Genomic DNA, 20,045 nt, shown 5'->3' with positions numbered 1-20,045 from the left:
CAGGGATGTCAATTCGCAGGGATTTTGGAGTTAACCAAAAAAATCTGTAGGTTATTCTGGCTGGAGTTGTTACTCTACTGCCATGTAAAAATCACTGACATGGCAGATTCGGACTTAACTTTTTATGGCTGCAGGGGCAGTATTGAGTAGCTTGGATGAAAAGGTGCCCATTGTAAACGGCCAGCTCCTCAGTCTCAGTTGCTAATATATGCATATTATTATTAGTATTGGATAGAAAACACTCTAAAGTTTCCTAAACTGTCAAAATATTGTCTGTGAGTATAACAGAACTGATATTGCAGGAGAAACTCTGAGGAAAATCAAAACAGGAAGTGGCTTCTATTTTGAAAACTCCATGTTCCATAGCCTCCCTTTGCTGGATTTAAAGGGATATGAACCAGATTCCTTTTCCTATCGCTTTCTCAAGGTGTCAAATGTCTTCAGACATAGTTACAGGCTTTTATTTTGAAAAATGAGCCAGAACGATAACATCGTGGTGGTCACATGAGTTTTGCTCGCGCAACAGTCTGGATAGGTATTGCTTTTCCCTCTCCTACTGTGAAAGACAATTGCAGTTGATATATTATTGATTATATATTTTAAAAACAACCTGAGGATTGATTATAAAAAACGTTTGACATGTTTCTGTGGACATTATGGAAACTATTTGGAATTTTTGTCTGCGTTGTCGAGACCGCTCTTTCCTGTGGATTTCTGAACATAACGCGCCAAACAAACGGAGTTATTTTGGATATACAAATAATCTTTATGGAACAAAAGGAACATTTGTTGTGTAACTGGGAGTCTCGTGAGTGAAAACATCCGAAGATCAAAGGTAAACGATTAATTTGATTGCTTTTCTGATTTTCGTGACCAAGCTACCTGATGCTAAGTGTACTTAATGTTTTGTCGTGCGATCGATACATTTACACAAACGCTTGGATTGCTATCGCTGTAAAGCACAATTTCAAAATCTGACACAACAGGTGGATTAACAAAAGGCTAAGCTGTGTTTTCCTATATTGCACTTATGATTTCATGAATATAAATATTTATTGAATGTAGTGCTATGCTATTCAGCAGTTGTCGATGACACTTATCCCATTAGTGGGATTGCAGCAATAACAAGTTAAAATACAGATTTGTTTTGTGCTCGTGCACACAACTACATTACCCAACCTCCCCGGTAAAACGAATCCCGTCCGAATAGGGCTTATGACAGTCGGCATTGAGTTATTACTACAGCTATTTATGATGACAGATCTGTCAGCACAGACAACAGATCCACACACACCTCAGCGGAGTCCATCTCCTCGTAGAAATCTCCTACGGGCATGCGGGGGCTGAAGCTGAAGTGTTCCCTGGTCACAACGGTGTCCTTGTGCCTGTTCAGGTACTGAGGGAGAACAAGACCATGGGTCAGTGACAGAGCCGGGGAACATGAGAGAAAGCCAGGTCATAGGTCACCAAGTCACATGTTATCCACGCACCGTATGAACAACTGACAGTTTAATGAAATAAGATCAAATGCAACTGCTGTTTGTATACTAAAAACATGTCCTCTTATAATTTCTGTGTGACGTGGTAAATGCCCTGCGGGAAAGATATCCCACTATATCAAGAGATATTTGTAGCTGCTAAATTTCTGTGACAAAAATGTTTTACTCTAACTGCCAGTTACCTTGATGACTTCTGGAAACTGCTTAATCCTTCTCCCACAGGGGCTGTAGTACCAGGTCTCACCCTTCAGCCGGTCCTCTGTCTTCCTGACTCGGACTTCCCTCCTCCAGCTAAAGCACCGATCAATAAAAAGTCACGTTAAGAGCCACATTCAACACACAGTAGAAGGATCATAGTATCCCTGCAGTCGGATGAAACCGAGGAGTATTGTATTTATAGGTGAACACTAACCTGCACTTTCCATACATTTGAAATATTTGGCACAGAGACACACTAATCAGGGGAGCTTTTCACAAGGATATGTATCATTACCCATGGAGCAGAGGGAAATGGACCTGCTCCTCTGTTGCTATCCTCCTCCTGGGGGTGTCACCTGTACAAGGAACAAAGATAGGAGAATTAGATTTGTACAGAATTACTCTCATTCATCAACATCGGTTTAGAGCATGGTTACCCCAAGCTTTCAGAGCCCCCCAAAAAATGTATTAATAAAAATTAAATAAATAAATAAATATAAATACATATACATACATACATACATACATACATACATACATATATATATATATATATATATATATATATACACACACACACCTAGTGAGCAAGCAACACCTGTCACACCAAGTGAGTTTAATTTTGGAAATCTGTTCCAAAAAAGTATTCCCATGCATAATAGGGAGATACTGTATATGTGGTCACATACAGATCAAATCAAAATGTTTTGTCACATGCTTCGTAAACAGGTGTAGGCTGAGAATGAAATGCTTACTTTACAGGTCCTTCACAACAATGCAGAGAGAAAAACCTAAGCAAGGTATGAAATTATTTTTGTTTGGACTTCTTGTGTTCAATTTTGTAGTCTACAAATGATTTGTAATTATGTTCCAGCCACCTGACGATCTGAAAAAAAATTGTCCTGCAGATGAATCTAGTTGACTATCCCTGGTTTTGAGTTTATAATCATTGGGTCATAACTACACTGAACAAAAAATATAAATGCAACAATTTAAAATATTTGACTGAGTTACAATTCACATTAGGAAATTGGTACATTTAAATGAATTCATTAGGCCCTAATCTATGGATTTTACATGACTGGGAATACAGATATGCATCGGTTGGTTACAGATACCTTTTAAAAAAAGGTAACGGCGTAGATCAGAAAACCAGTATCTGGCATGTGACCACCATTTGCCTAATGTAGCAACAACATCTCCTTTGCATAGAGTAGATCAGGCTGTTGATTGTAGCCTGTGGAAGGTTGTCCCACTCCTCTTCAATGGCTGTGCGAAGTTACTGGATCTTGGCGGGAACTGGAAAATGCTGTCATACACGTCAGTCCAGAGCATCCCAAACATGCTCAATGGGTGACATGTCTGATAAGTATGTAGGCCATGTCAAAACTGGGCCATTTTCAGTTTCCAGGAATTGTGTACAGATCCTTGCGATATGAGGCTGCACATTATCATGCTGAAACATGAGGTGATGGCGGCGGATGAATGGCCCGACAATGGGCCTCAGGATCTCGTCAAGATATCTCTGTGCATTCAATCCTATTGTGTTCGTTGTCCATAGCTTAGGCCTGCCCATACTGTAACCCCATCACCACCATGGGGCACTCTATTCACAACGTTGACATCAGCAAATAGCTCACCCACACATACGCCGTTTGTCTAGTACAGTTGAACCAGTGATTCATCTGTGAAGAGCACACTTCTCCAGCGTGCCAGTGGCCATCAAAGGTGAGCATTTGCCCACTGAAGTCGGTTATGACGCCAAACTGCAGTCAGGTCAAGACCCTGGTGAGGACGACAAGCATGCAGATGAGCTTACCTGAGACGGTCTCAGACAGTTTGGGCAGAAGTTCTTTGGTTGTGCAAACCCACAGTTTCATCAGCTGTCTGGGTGGCTGGTCTCAGAAGATCCCGCAGGTGAAGAAGCCGGATGTTGGGGTCAAGGGTTGGTATGGTTAGACGTGGCCTGCAGTTATTAGGCGAGTTGGACGTACTGTCAAATTCTCTAAAACGATTTTGGAGGCGGCTTGTGGTAGAGAAATTAACATTAAATTCTCTGGCAACAGCTCTGGGACATTGCAGTCAGCAAGTCAATTGCACGCTCCCTGAACTTGAGACATCTGTGGCATTGTGTTGTGAGAAAACTGCACATTTTAGAGTAGCCATATTGCCCCCAGCACAAGGTGCACCTGTGTAATGTGCACCTGTGTCATGCTGTTTAATCAGCTTCTTGATATGCCACACCTGTCAGGTGGATGGATTATCTTTGCAAATGAGAAATGCTTACTGACAGAGTTGTAACATTTGTGCACAACATTTTTGAGAAATAAGCTTTTTGTGCATATGAAACATTTATATGGGATATTTTATTTCAGCTCATGAAACATGGGACCAACACTTTACATGTTGCGTTTATATTTTTGTTCAGTATACATCTAGAGAAACAACAACAACAACAAAAATATATACAATCATTTCTATAATTTCCAGAATCAAAATAGTTAGCGTGTTCATTACCAGCAGTGGAACTGTCATCTCCGTCATTGTCATCATTGGGTTTAGTGTTAACATCAATTTTCGCTATTTTGGGTGGCATCGGTTCCAGATTCTTGACCCTAACCTTCTTGGGTTTGATGGCCGGCGGGGTCTCGCCACTGGTCAGACATGGTTCATTGATGGTAGTGACTGGTCCACTTTGACCAGAAAGTAAGCCTTCAGCAGAACGTTCAGCCTCTTCTGTGACTACTACTGATTCTGTCTTCATTCTCTTTCTTGGTGGTCCCTTTTCCTTTTTCTCTACGACCTCTCCTTTCTCAAGCTTCTTCTTCTTCTTCCTCTCCACCTTTATCTTATCCACCTTTGGAGTTTTAACAGCAGACCTCCGTTGTGCTTGCCCAGGGTCCTGAGGAACTGGAGAGAATGATAACAGAAAGTCAGAAATCTTTGCTTGGCTATTGTACACAACTTTGTTTGCTCAAAATGAACTGGAGTTGCACAGAAATATCATAAAGGAAAAAAGGGACGAAGAAGTTGGTTTACCGGGAGTGGAGGCTGCTGGAGTGCGTGGCTTCCTGGGTTTCCGTGGTGTCTTTTGGCTGGTGGTGGGTACGGCTGGGGCGGCTAAGGGCAGGAGTGGGGCTGCAACCAGGTTCCCCACCAGAGCACTGAGTGCCGCTGTGTGCTTGCCTTTGTCCATAACAGGGGGAGCCATGATACTAACGGCACTGGCCTTGGTGGTGCCAGCACAGTCGGGTATATCCTGGCCCTCCGACTCAAATTCCCCTTCAAACCCTGTCAAGAGGTCATAAGATTAAGGGTTAATGGTTAACAACCTCAAATTAACTGACAGTCACTGTATGTTGACAAAATAAGTGCCCCCATAGCTGGCTGTGATGAATAAGAGTTGATACTTGGTTTAGGCACTTGGTTTAGGGAATCAATGTACCATCTAAATCACTGTGAAATTATATTGTCAATAACAAAGCATATGATTTTTACAGCTGTTTGATGCTGTTGGACCAAAACCGAAAGTACAAGGCTCCAACACAAGTTGAGCCTTTTACTTTCGGTTTTGGTCCACCAACTTCAAACAGCTGTAAAAACCATATGCTTTGTTATTGACAATATAATTTCACAGCGATTTAGATGCGACCGCATTTTTCACACATGTTCAAAACATCTAGAAGTGACTATGTTGGGATTCACAATACATTTCAGATCCTTTGGGAAATTATTTTTAAAAATTTAATTTTAAATAAATTTAAAAAATTAAATTACAAAAAACAGACAGCTTACAGAGTAAGGAAACCAATGTGTAATTTTGAAATTTGGGTGAAATAACCCTTTAAGCTAATTAAATACAAACACAGGTTGTCATATCAACTATGGCAAGGATCTTACCTTTGTAGGCTGGGGGTGGTTTGGCAGGGCCATTTGAGCTTGACCGGGAGACGTCATTCTGGGAGGATTCAACACAGGAGTCCTCCATCTGAGAGGTGTTGTTCAGAGAGGAATCCAGCATGGACACCCCGGTGCTCAGGCAGCTGTCAATGGTCTCCTCTGCCTGGGAAGAGTCCTCTGTTTGGGTATCATCCAGCGTCAAGTCCCTGGAATCCTCCACAGAGGAGAAGCTGCTATCTATTGTAGTGTCAGCAACATGTGATATTTCATCCTCACGAGAGGGGTGATCCATGTGAGAGCTGTCATCCAAACAAGAGGTATCGTCAAATCGAGATTTGCCGCCATCTATGCGAGAGCTGTCATCCAATTGAGAGGTGACATCCGATCGAGAGTAGTCTTCATCCATGTGAGAGGTATCATCAAACCGAGAGGTTTCACCATCTACACGGAAGCTGTCATCCAATCGAGACGTGTCATCCATTCGAGAGTTAGCGCCAAGTCTAGAAGTGTCAAACTGAGATGTGTCGTTGAGTGACGAGTCGTTACAGGCGTCATCCTCTTCAGTAAAGCTGGTTTTCTCCATCCTGGTGCTGTCAAGGCACGTGGACACCTGCGACGACTCGTCCGCAGACTCCTCAAACGCTGACTCGTCCGTCTCACAGGTGTCATCCAGACCTCTTCTCTCCAGGGGAGAGTATGAGTGTCTCAGGGGGGCGGTGTCCATTCTCTCCGCACGCATTTTGTCGCCAAAGGAGTTCTCTTGGTCCTTGGGAGGCGGAGGAGTCACAGGAATATCTGTGAGGGGTTTGTGTGAATGTTTTTCAGATTGACGAGTAAGAGCCTTGGTGGCATCCATCTTTGATGGTGTTCTAACTGGGTCGACTTTCGGCTGTGGAGAACTCGCCTCTAGTTTTCCAGGTGGTTCTACAAAGGGTTCCTTCTTGTTGCCCATGGCCTTCTTATTCCCCATGTCTCGCTCCTTTGGCTCAGCGGAAAACATGCATTTAGGGACTTGTGGAGGAGCAGGAATGGATAGGGAAGGCGCAGAGACGGCAGGAGGGGTTGAGGGGACCATATGAAGAGCAGTCATCACTGCACGAGGCACAAAGACCAAGGCAGGAGGCTCAGACGTTGAAGAAACTCCGGGGCCTGAGCTTTAGGGCCTTGACCTGTTAAAGGAGGCATAGATACCTCCTTTGGAGACGAGGACACTGCAGACGCAGACTCTGTGGAGGGAGCAGAAACTGCTGGGGGAGGAGTAGACACAGATCGAGGAGGTGAGGACACTGATATAGAAGGTGCACTGACTGCCCAAGGAGGACTGGGCACTGCTGAGGAATTTTGCCTTACTGCCACCAAGGTAGTAGACACCGCTGGGGGTGACACAGAAACCCTTGGGGGAGGTGCAACTGCAGATATTGATGGAGTCCAAAACTTTTCTCGAGGAGCTCCAGATAAAGCTGTGGGAGAGGAAGTCAAAGGCGGTGGTCTGGATCCTTGAACCATCTGCTGAAGTGCAGAGATGGGCGCAGACATGGAGCGCGAGGGAGCACCCACCATAGTAGGAGTAGAGACCATCGCAGAAGGGGCAGATGTCATGGGAGCAGTCTGATGTGCCACAGACACTGGGGGAGGAGCACTGACTGGATGGGGAGCAGACACAGCTGGAGGTATAGAGGATTTGTCCAGGAGAAGAGGTGGTGCAGGTGGCTTGGGAAGAGTTACAGACACTGACGAGGGTGGAGATGCCACTGATGGAGGTGTGGACAAAGACACTGGAGAAGGTCTTGTGCTCATCAGAGGAGGCGAAGACAGTCCAGGAGGAGGTCCAAGCACAGGGAGAGAAGGAGAAGAGGACATGGGAGCCGCTGAGTTTCGGGGAGGCGCAGGACTAACAGAGAAGGATGAAACGACAGGAGGTCCTAATGTACCCATTGGAGGAGTAGACATTGCAGGAGGTGCAGAGAGCCTAGAATGGGTGGAAGGTGCAGACACAGCCGGAGGATGGGACGACATCGAGTGTGGAGGCGCAGACTCCCTCGCTGAGGTTGCCATTTCATGGTGCTGGGCCATCGGCTGCTCAGAGCGCTGGCAGTAGTCAATGGTAGGCCCCATCGGGGGTCCAGGGGGCTTGGGATGGTAGCTGTCGCTTTTAGGCAGCAGCTGGGTGATAGACGCCCTCTCCATCCCATTATAGCCTTTATCCACATCTGTAAACACTTCACTCATCCGCCCTAAGGAACAGGAACACAAACAACAGTGAGACCGTTAGAAACGACAGAAACACAACACAGCAGCCACAAGGTAACTCTAAGAGGGAATCTGGAGAGCAGATGGCGCATTTAAAAAACACCTTGGGGACAATCTGCTGCATGCCAGCGTGCCACCTCAGTAAGACAGCAAAGGCGGCAATATAAATAGTGGCTGTATCATTGCAAGGGGCGAGGAGTTTTTTTATTATGCATTGTGGTGCACATTAGATTTGAGGTATGCCACACCCTACGGGTGGCGGTGGAGAATAAGGATGTGTAGGTGAGATATACAATTTTGGATGACAGTACATTTGACACACTCCTCCGCTCCTTACTGCATGTGCTGCCATAGAAATAAAATGAATAGAACGGGTGTCACCCACTCAAGTTAACAATGGCATAATGGGTGGAAGTCGGATGTTTACATACACCATAGCGAAATACTCAAACATAACGATGATCATTATGGCCAAAGAGTTCTATTTTTGTTTCATCGGACCAGAGGACATGTCTCCAAAAAGTACGATCTTCGTCCCCATGCGCAGTTGCAAACCGTAGTCTGGCTTTTTTTATGGTGGTTTTGGAGCAGTGGCTTCTTCCATGCTGAGCGGCCATGGTGTCAAGCAAAGGTGGGCCTTGAAATACATCCACAAGTACACCTCAAATTGACTCAAATGATGTCAATTAGCCTATCAGAAGATTCTACAGCCAATGACATGATTTCCTAGAATTTTCCAAGCTGTTTAAAGGCACAGTCAACTTAGTGTATGTAAACTTATGACCCACTGGAATTGTGATACAGTGAATTTTAAGTGAAATAATCGGTTTATAAACAATCGTTGGAAAAATTACTTACGGTATACACAAAGTAGATGTCCTAACCAACTTGCCAAAACTATAGCTTAACAAGAAATTTGTGGCGGTTGTAAAACGAGTTTTAATGACTCCAACCTAAGTTTATGTAAACTTCTGACTTCAACTGTAGATGTTTTTTTTTGCATTGGATATATTTACCATATTATACAGAGACAGAAACGTAATACCTTTACCTTATCATAAGTAGACATAATTGCAAATGATTAAATCCTTCCGTACAGAAAAAAAACTGTTTGGTTACGAATTGAACTTTAATTAAATGAATTGACTCTTCACATGGGATGATTTCACTGAACAACACAAGGGGATATTGAATGATCTCCAATGATCCATCACATCTCCCAAAAACATTTAACATACATCTGTAAAATGATAGTCTGGAAACTAAAGCTTTGGTTGTGTTCCTCTCAGGCTTCCATGTCTTCTCCCTAGACCTCCTCTATGTCGGCGGCAGGTAGCCTAGTGGTTAGAGTGTTGGGCCAGGAACTGAAAGGTTGCTAGATCGAATCCCTGAGCTGACAAGGTAAAAATATGTTGTTCTGCCCCTGAACAAGGCAGTTAACCCACTGTTCCTAGGCTGTCATTGTAAATAAGAATGTATTCATAACTGACTTGCCTAGTTAAATAAAGGTTAAACATGTCCACCTCTTGAACATCAGACTCTAGGCCTCATCTTTACTGTCACTTTCCAACCTTGTTGAGGATGGCTTGTTGTCAGGCTCAAATTTGCTCAGATGGCCACCAATTCTTCAACCCCTGTATTGGTCAGCCTGTTGCGTGTTTTGGTGTGTGTGTGTGTTCCCAAACAAGGGCCATTTGCGCTCTGAGGCGGCTGATGTTGGTGGGATTTGGAGGATGATAGAGGCAACAGGGGAAAGAGCCTCAGATCCACAAAGTCCCTTCCACCGGGTGGTTGATGAGATATGTTGGCGCAACTGCCATATTGCATCTCCATCCCAAAGCCCTTGCCTGGAAGTGTACTTCGCCAGACTACCAAGAACCTTGCCCTCATCCAGGCCAAGGTGGCAAGACACGGTATTGATGACACCATAGGACTTGTTGATCTCTGCACCAGACAGGATGCTCTTGCCAGCATACTTGGGGTCCAACATGTAAGCTGCGTCGTGTATGGGCTTCAGGCAGAAGTCTTCAAGCTTTTTGATGTATTTCAGAACTCCAGCATCCTGTGCTTGTAACAGTGAAGTGGGCATAACAGTACAGATTTCTTCTCTTACATCTGCAAGCAGAGTCTGAACATCAGACAGGATGGCATTATCTCCCTCAATCCGTGCAATGTTTGCTGCTATAGGTTTCAGGAGATTCAAGCTGCTTACCACTCTCTCCCAAAATACATCATCCCGGAGGATCCGCTTGATGGGGCTGTCCATATCGGCAGACTGTGATATGGCCATTTCTTGGAGAGACCCCTTCCCCTCCAGGAGACTGTCAAACACGACGACAATACCACCCCAATGGGTGTTTCTGGGCAGCTTCATCAAGCGGATCCTCCTGGATGATGTATTTTGGGAGAGAGTGGTAAGCAGCCTGAATCCTATAGGAGCAAACATTGTTACAAGCAGAGGATGCTGGAGTTCTGAAATATATCAAAAAGCGTGAAGACCTCTGCCAAGTTCCCATCGAAAATTTCAGGAAAAGTACCATAAAGTTTCCGACAATCTGCAACCCTAGCTAAGACAACAACCTCTCCCTCAATGTGAGCAAGACAAAAGAGCTGATCGTGGACTACAGGAAAAGGTGGGCTGAACAGGCCCCGTGCTTCCCATCTAGGTTTCTTCCTAGGTTCCTGCCTTTCTAGGGAGTTTTTCCTAGCCACCATGCTTCTACATCTACATTGCTTTCTGTTTGGAGTTTTAGGCTGGGTTTCTGTATAGCGCTTTGTGACATGCGCTGATGTGAAAAGAGCTTCATAAATACATTTGATTGATTGATTGATTAACATCTACGGGGCTGAAGTGGAGCAGGTTGAGAGCTTAAAGTTCCTTGGTGTCCAAATCACCAATGAACTATCATGGTGCAAAAACACCAAGACAGTTGTGAAGAAGGCACGACAACACCTTTTCCCCTCAGGAAACTGAAAAGATTTGGCATGGGTCCCCAGATCCTCAAAAGGTTTGACAGCTGCACCATAGAGAGCATCCTGACTGTTTGTGTCACCTCCTGGTATGGCACCTGCTCGGCATCTGACCGTAAGGCTCTACAGAGAGTAATGCGTACGGCCCAGTACATGGGACCAAGCTTCCTGACATCCAGGACCTATAAACTAGGCGGTGTCACAGGAAGGCCCACATTTTTTCCGAAGACTCCATTCACTCAAGCCAGACTATTCGTTCTACTACAGTATACAGCATTCTACTACAGTATACAGTATATACTATTCGTTCTACTGCGGTACCGCAGCGCCAAGTCTAGGACCAAAAGGCTCCTTAACAGCTTCTACCCCCAAGCCATAAGACTGCTGAACAATTAATCAAAATGGCAACAAGGACTATTTAAATTGAACCCTCCCCGCTTGTTTTTACACTGCTGCTACTCGCTGTTTATTATCTATATATAGTCACTTAACAAATTACCGACTAACCTGCACCACTGCACATTGCCTCGGTATCAGTACCCCCTGTATATAACCTTGGTATTGTTATGTCATTTTCCTTGCAGACCCTTTACTCAGTACTTTGTTGAAAAACCTTGGGCAGCAATTGCAGCCTCGAGTCTTCATTGGTATGACGCTACATGCATGGCACACCTGTATTTGGGGAGTTTCTTCCATTCTTCTCTGCAGATCCTCTCAAGTTCTGTCAAGTTGGATTGGGAGCGTCGTAAAAAACAGCTATTTTCAGCTCTCTCCAGAGCTAGGGCTCTGGCTAGGCCACTTAAGGACATTCAGAGACTTGTCCCGAAGCCACTCCTGCGTTGTCTTCGCTGTATGCTTCGGGTCATTGTCCTATTGGAAGGTGAACCTTCACGTCAAATCAAATCAAACTTTATTTGCCACACGCGCCGAATACAACAAATGTAGACTTTATCGTGAAATGCTTACTCCAAGCCCTAAACCAAAAATGCAGTTCAAGAAGAAGAAAATATGTACCAAGTAGGCTAAATTAAAGTAATAATAAAAACTAACACAATAAGAATAACGAGGCTATACTTTTTATTTTATTTAACCTTTATTTAACTATGCAAGTCAGTTAAGAACAAATTCTTATTTACAATGACGGCCTAGGAACAGTGGGTTAACCTGCCTTGTTCAGGAACAGAACGACAGATTTTTACCTTGTCAGCTCGGGGATTCGATCTAGCAACCATACGGTTACTGGCCCAACGATCTAACCACTAGGCTACCACCATGCTTCACCGTAGGGATGGTGTCAGGTTTCCTCCAGACGTGACACATGGCATTCAGGCCAAAGAGTTAAATATCTTGGTTTCATTCGACCAGAGAATCTGGTTTCTAATGGTCGGAGTCCTTTAGATGCCTTTTTGCAAATTGCAAGTGGGCTTGCGTGTGCTTTTTACGGAGAAGTGGCTTCCATTTGGCCGCTACCATAAAGGCCTGATTGGAGTGATGCAGAGATGGTTGTCCTTCTCCAAGGTTTCCTTCTCCACAGAGGAACTCAATGGACAGGAGCTCTGTCAGAGTGAGCATCAGGTTCTTGGTCACCTCCCTGACCAAGGCCGTTATCCCCCGATTGCTCAGTTTGGCCGGGCAGCCAGCTCTAGGAAGAATCTTGGTGGATCCAAACTACGTCCATTTAAAAGAATGCCCAAAGTAAACTGCCTGCTATTCGGGAGCAGAAGCTAGAATATGCATAGAATTAGTAGATTTGGATAGAAAACACTGTTTAAATAATGTCCTGAGTATAACAGAACTCATATGGCAGGCGAGAGAAAAATCCAACCAGGAAGTGGGAAATCTGAGGTTTGTAGTTTTTCAAGTGATTGCCTATCCAATATTCATTGCACTTCCTACCGCTTCCACTAGATGTCAACAGTCTTTAGAAAGTTGTTTCAGGCTTCTATTGTGAAAGGGGGGAGAATAAGAGCGGTTTCAACAATTGGTCAGGTTGAAAGCCTTTAGTTTAGTCTCGCACGCGGCCATGAGCACGAGCTCCGTTCCCTTACCAATGACAAAGGAATTGTACGGTTGGAATATTATTTAAGAATTATGATAAAAAGACCCGAAAGATTGATAATATACATCGTTTGACATGTTTCTACGAACTGTAATGGAACTTTTGACTTTTCGTCTGGTTTGTGCATTTGGATTAGTGAACTAAACGCTGAAACAAATGGAGGTATTTGGACATAAATTATGGACTTTATTGAACAAACCTAACATTTATTGTGGAACTGGGATTCCTGGGAGTGCATTCTGATGAAGATCATCAAAGGTAAGTGAATATTTATAACACTATTTCTGACTTTTGTTGACTCCACAACATGGCGGGTATCTGTATGGCTTATTTTGGTGGTTGAGCGCTGTTCTCAGATTATCGCATGGTGTGCTTTCGGCGTTAAGCTTTTTTGAAATCTGACACAACGGTTGCATTAAGGAGTAGTTTATCTCTAAGGAAAAAAGAAACTGTTTCCAAAGTGTTAATACATACAGTCAGGAAGAACTATTGGATATCAGAGCGACGTCAATTTACCAGCACTACGACCAGGAATACGACTTTCCCGAAGCGGATCTTTTTTCTGAACCACCCAGGGCATTTGAACTTATTCCAGAGGCTGACCCAAAACAATGTCGCCGCAGAAGAGGAAGACTGAGCGGTCTTCTGGTCAGACTTCGGCAGCCCGCACACCACCCACCGCTTCCGAGTATATTACTCGCTAATGTCCAGTCTCTAGATTACAAGGTAGACAAAATTAGGACAGGGGTTGCTTTCCAGAGCAACATCAGCGATTGTAACATACTCTGATTCACAGAAACATGGCCCTCTCGGGATATGCTTTTGGAGTTGATACAGTCACCGTGTCACGCCAACAGAAATAAACATGTCTCTAGGAAGAAGAAGGGTGGGGGTATATGTTTCATGATTAACGACTCATGGTGCAATTCTAATAGCATACAGGAACTCAAGTCCCTTGGTTCACCTGACCTAGAATTCCTCACAATGAAATGCCGACCGCATTATCTCCCAAGAGAATTCTTGTTGGTTGTTGTCATAGCCGTGTATATCCCCCCTCAAGCCGATACCACGACAGCCCTTAGGGAACTTCACATCTCCACTTCGCTGATCCTCAACACTGGAGCCCCACAAGGGTGCGTGCTCAGCCCCCTCCTGTACTCCCTGTCAACCCATGATTGCGTGGCCATGCACACCTCCAACTCAATTATCAAGTTTGCAGACGTCACAACAGTAGTGGGCTTGATTACAATGACCAGACAGCCATATAGGGAGGAGGTGAGGGCCCTTGGAGTGTGGTGTCACAAAAACAACCTCTCACTCAACATCAACAAAACAAAGGAGATGATTGTGGACTTCAGGAAACAGCAGAGGGAGCACCCCCCTATCCACATCGATGGGACAGTAGTGGAGAGGGTAGTAAAGTTAACTTCCTCTGCGTACACATCATGGACAAACTGAATTGGTCCACCCACACAGACAGCGTCGTGAAGAAGGCGACGCAGCGTCTCTTCAACCTCAGGAGGCTGAAGAAATTCGGCTTGTCACCAAAAGCACTCAACTCCTACAACCCTAAGGCTCTCCAGAGGGTAGTGAGGTCTGCACAACTCATCACCGGGGGCAAACTACCTGCCCTCCAGGACACCTACACCACCCGGTCACAGGAAGGCCATAAAGATCATCAAGGACAACAATCACCCGAGCCACTGCCTGTTCACCCCGCTATCATCCAGAAGGTGAGGGCAGTACAGGTGCTTCAAAGCAGGGGCCGAGAGACTGAAAAACAGCTTCTATCTCAAGGCCATCAGACTGTTAAACAGCCACCACTAACATTGAGTGGCTGCTGCCAACACACTGACTCAACTCCAGCCACTTTAATAATGGGAATTGATGGAAATTGATGGAAAATATATCACTAGTCATTTTAAACAATGCTACTTAATATCATGTTTACATACCCTACATTACTCATCTCATATGTATATACTGTACTAGATACCATCTACTGCATCTTGCCTATGCCGTTCTGTATCATCACTCATTCAGATATATTTATGTACATATTATTTATCCCTTTACACTTGTGTGTATAAGATTGCAGTTGTGGAATTGTTAGGTTAGATTACTCGTTGTTTATTACTGCATTGTCAGAACTAGAAGCACAAGCATTTCGCTACACTCGCATTAACATCTGCTAACCATGTGTATGTGACAAATAAATGTGGTTTGATTTTGAGGGTGGTACGGTCTGCACAACGCATCACCGGGGTCAAACTACCTGCATTCCAGTACACCTAAGCCACCGATGTCACAGGAAGGCCAAAAAGATCATCAAGGACAACAACCACCAGAGCCACTGCCTGTTCACCCCACTATACCATCCAGAAGGAGAGGTCAGTACAGGTGCATCAAAGCTGTGACCGAGAGAAATAAAAAAAAGCTTCTATCTCAAGGCCATCAGGCTGTTAAACATCCATCACTAACACAGAAAGGCTGCTGCCCACAAACTTGAGTTCCTTGGCCACTTTAATGGATCACTAGTCACTTTAATAATGTTTATACTGTATTTTATACCATCTATTGAGTCTTGCCTATGCCGCCCTGTCATTGCTCATCCATACATTTATATTTTCTTATTCCAGTCCTTTACCTAGATGTGTGTATTAGGTAGCTGTTGTGTAATTGTTAGATTACTTGTTAGATATTGCTGCACTGTCGGAACTAGAAGCACAAGCATTTCGCTACACTCGCAACAACATCTACTAACCATGTATATGTGACCAATAAAATTTGATTTGATTTTGTGTGCCTTTCCAAATCATGCCCAATCAATTGAATTTACCACAGGTGGACTCCAATCAAGTTGTAGAAACATATCAAGGATGATCAATGGAAACAGAATGCACCCGAGTTCAATTTTGAGCAAACGATCTAAATACTAATGTAAATAAGGTATTTCTGTAAACAACAATGACTTGTTTTCGCTTTGTCATTAAGGGGTATTGTGTGTAGATTGATGGGGGTATTTTATCCATTTCAGAATAAGTAACTAAAGTTACTTTGAAAAAGTATTTCACTAAAATCCAAACTGCTGTGAAAAAAAGTCCATATTTAAATCTAAAATGTCACAAAAATTGCAAGAACAAATCACTATGGGGGTCATATGTTAAGAATAGAGGTCGACAGATTAATCGGAATGGCCGATTAATTAGGGCCGATTTCAAGTTTTCATAACAATCGGTAATCGGCATTTTTGGACACCGATCATGGCCGATTACATTGCACTCCACGAGGAGACTGCATGGCAGGCTGACTACCTGTTATGCGAGTGCAGCAAGGAGCCAAGGTAAGGTGCTATCGAGCATTAAACATATCTTATAAAAAACAATCAATCAATCTTAACATAATCACTAGTTAACTACACATGGTTGATGATATTACTAGTTTACCTAGCATGTCCAGCGTTGCATATAATCGATGCAGTGCCTTTAATTTATCATTGAATCATATCCGACTTTGCCAAACGGGTGATTTAACAAGCGAATTCGCGAAAAAAGCACTGTCGTTGCACCAATGTGTACCTAACCCTAAACATCAACTCCTTTCTTAAAATCAATACACAAGTATATGTTTTTAAACCTGCATGTTTAGTTAATATTGCCTGCTAACATGAATTTCTTTTAACTAGGGAAATTGTCACTTCCCTTGCGTTCTGTGCAACAGAGTCAGGGTATATGCAGCAGTTTGGGCCACCTGGCTTGTTGCGAACTGTGTGAAGACTATTTCTATCCTAACAAGACAACCAACTTCACCAAACAGGGGATGATTTAACAAAAGGTAATTTGCGAAAAAAGCACAATCGATGCACGAATGTACCTAACCATAAACATCAATGCCTTTCTTAAAATCAATACACAGAAGTATATTTTTTTTTAACCTGCATATTTAGTTAATATGGTCGAATCCGGAAACTATCATCTCGAAAACAAAACGTTTATTCTTTCAGTGAAATACGGAACCATTACGTATTTTATCTAACGCGTGGCATCCATAAGTCTAAATATTCCTTTTACATTGTACAACCTTCAATGTTATGTCATAATTATGTACAATTCGGGCAAATTAGTTCGCAACGATGTACAATTCGGGTGCAATTAGTTCCAAACTGTTGCATATACCCTGACTCTGCGTGCAATGAACACAAGAGAAGTGACACAATTTCCCTAGTTTAATATTGCATGCTAACCTGGATTTATTTTAATGACATAAGGCTCTTATTTCTGTGTGTTATATTATAATTAAGTCTATGATTTGATATTTGATAGAGCAGTCTGACTGAGCGATGGTAAGCACCAGCAGGCTCGTAAGCATTCATTCAAACAGCACTTTCCTGCATTTGCCAGCAGCTCTTCACAATTCTTCAAGCATTGCGCTGTTTATGACTTTAAGCCTATCAACTCCCGAGATTAGGCTGGTATAACCGATGTGAAATGGCTAGCTAGTTAGCGGGACGCGCGCTAATAGGGTTTCAAATATCACTCGCTCTGAGACTTGGTGTGGTTGTTCCCCTTGCTCTGCATGGGTAACAATGCGTCGAGGGTGATTGTTGTCGATGTGTTCCTGGTTCAAGCCCAGGAAGGAGCGAGGAGAGGGACGGAAGCTATACTGTTACACTGGCAATACTAAAGTGCCGATAAGAACATCCAATAGTCAAACGGTAATGTAATACAAATGGTATAGAGAGAAATAGTCCTATAATTCCTATAATAACTACAGCCTAAAACTTCTTACCTGGGAATATTGAAGACTCGTGTTAAAAGGAACCACCAGCTTTCATGTGTTATCATGTTGAGCAAAGAACTTAAACGTTAGCTTTTTTACATGGCACATATTGCAATTTTACACTGTGTTTTTGCATTATTTAAATCAAATTGAACATGTTTCATTATTTATTTGAGGCTAAATTGATTTTATTGATGTATTATATTAAGTTAAAATTAAAGTGTTCATTCAGTATTGTTGTAATTGTCATTATTACTAATAAATACATTTTTTTTAAATTGAAAAAGTCAAGGGATCTGAATACTTCACGAATGGACTGTATATGTAAACCAACTATGCCCAGTAGGCTAGGTCCAAGGCTTTTGACTCTGTCAATCACCACATTCTTATCGGCAGACAAAACAGCCTTGGTTTCTCAAAAGACTGCCTCGCCTGGTTCACCAACTACTTCTCAGATAGAGTTCAGTGTGTCAAATCGGAGGGCCTGTTGTCCGGACCTCTGGCAGTCTCTATGGGGGTGCCACAGGGTTCAATTCTGGGACCGACTCTTTTGTCTGTATACATCAATGATGTCACTCTTGCTGCTGGCGATTCTCTGATCTACCTCCACGCAGATGATACCATTCTGTATACTTCTGGCCCTTCTTTGGACACTTAACTAAACTCCAGACAAGCTTCAACGCCATACAATTCTCCTTCCATGGCCTTTAACTGCTCTTAAATTCAAGCAAAACTAAATGCATGCTCTTCAACAGATCGCTACAAGCACCTACCCGCCCGTTCAGCATCATTACTCTGGACGGTTCCGACTTAGAATATCTGGAAAACTTCCAGACTCACAGTAAGCATCTCCAATGCAAAATTAAATCTAGAATCGGCTTCCTATTTTGCAACAAAGCATCCTTCACTCATGCTGCCAAACATACTAGAGGTCGACCAATTATGATTTTTCAACGCCGATACAGATTTTTGGAGGACCAAAAAAAGCCGATACTGATTAGTCGGACGATTTTTATATATATATTTGTAATAATGACAAATACAACAATACTGAATGAACACTTTAATTTTAACTTAATATAATACATCAATAAAATCAATTTAGTCTCAAATAAATAATGAAACATGTTCAATTTGATTTAAATAATGCAAAAACACAGTGTAAAAGAGCAGAAGTGCAATATGTGCCATATTAAAAAGCTAACGTTTAAGTTCCTTGCTCGGAACATGAGAACATATGAAAGATGGTGGTTCCTTTTAACACAGAGTCCTCAATATTGCCAGTTTTAGGTTGTAGTTATTATAGAACTATTTCTCTCTATACCATTTGTATTTCATATACCTTTGACTATTGAATGTTCTTATAGGCACTATAGTATTGCCAGCCTAGTCTCGGGAGTTGATAGGCTTGAAGTCATAAACAGCACTTTGCTTCAAGCATTGCGATTAGCTGCTGGCAAACGCAGGAAAGTGCTGTTTGAATGAATGCTTACGAGCCTGCTGCTGCCTACCACCACTCAGTCAGAATGCTCTATCAAATATCAAATCATAGACTTAATAATATAATAAACAAACAGAAATACAAGCCACTGGTCATTAATATGGTCAGATCCGGAAACTATCATTTCGAAAACAAAACATTTATTCTTTCAGTGAAATACGGGACCGTTCCGTATTTTATCCAACGGGTGGCAACCCTCAGTCTAAATTTTGCTGTTACATTGCACAATCTTCCATGTTATGTCATAATTATGTAAAATTCTGGCAAATTAATGAAGGTCTTTGTTAGGAAGAAATGGCCTTTACATAGTTCGCAACGAGCCAGGCGGCTCAAACTGCTGCATATACCCGGACTCTGCACGCAAGAGAAGTGACAATTTCCTTAGTTAATATTGCCTGCTAACATGAATTTCTTGCAGGTTAAAAAATATATACTTGTGTATTGATTTTAAGAAATGCATTGATGTTTATGGATAGGTACATTGGTGCTACGACTGTGCTTTTTTTGCGAATGCACTTTTGTTAAATCAGCACCCGTTTGGCGAAGAAGGCTGTGTAGGCATCCAAAAATGCCAATTACTGATTGTTATGAAAACTTGAAATCGACCCCAATTAATCGGCCATGATGTCATTTACAAAATAGCCTCCAATACTCTACTCAGCAAATTGGAGGCAGTCTATCACAGTGCCATCCGTTTTGTCACCAAAGCCCCATATACTACCCACCACTGCAACCTCTATGTTCGTTGGCTGGCCCTTGCTTCATACTTGTCGCCAAACCCACTGGCTCCAGGTCATCTAAGTCTTTGCTCGATAAAGCCCCACCTTATCTCAGCTCACTGGTCACCATAGGAGTATCCACCCGTAGCACGCGCTCCAGCAGGTATATT

General features: G+C 43.0%; 1 protein-coding gene across 1 annotated transcript in view; it reads right to left on the bottom strand.

Moving 5' to 3' along the window:
• LOC135504630 (bromodomain adjacent to zinc finger domain protein 2A-like) overlaps nucleotides 1-20,045 on the bottom strand; it is a 42,381-nt gene that overhangs the window by 17,402 nt on the left and 4,934 nt on the right. The window contains 7 exon segments of the mRNA XM_064923366.1: nucleotides 1,295-1,396; nucleotides 1,682-1,790; nucleotides 1,993-2,053; nucleotides 4,215-4,607; nucleotides 4,737-4,988; nucleotides 5,598-6,693; nucleotides 6,696-7,831. Of these exon segments, the coding sequence (XP_064779438.1) occupies nucleotides 1,295-1,396; nucleotides 1,682-1,790; nucleotides 1,993-2,053; nucleotides 4,215-4,607; nucleotides 4,737-4,988; nucleotides 5,598-6,693; nucleotides 6,696-7,831 (3,149 nt within the window).

The sequence above is a fragment of the Oncorhynchus masou genome, chromosome 18 (genome assembly GCF_036934945.1).
Source record: "Oncorhynchus masou masou isolate Uvic2021 chromosome 18, UVic_Omas_1.1, whole genome shotgun sequence".
Lineage (NCBI taxonomy): Eukaryota > Metazoa > Chordata > Actinopteri > Salmoniformes > Salmonidae > Oncorhynchus > Oncorhynchus masou.
Note: the sequence above shows the minus strand (reverse complement) of the source record. Positions and strands in the feature narration are given on the sequence as shown.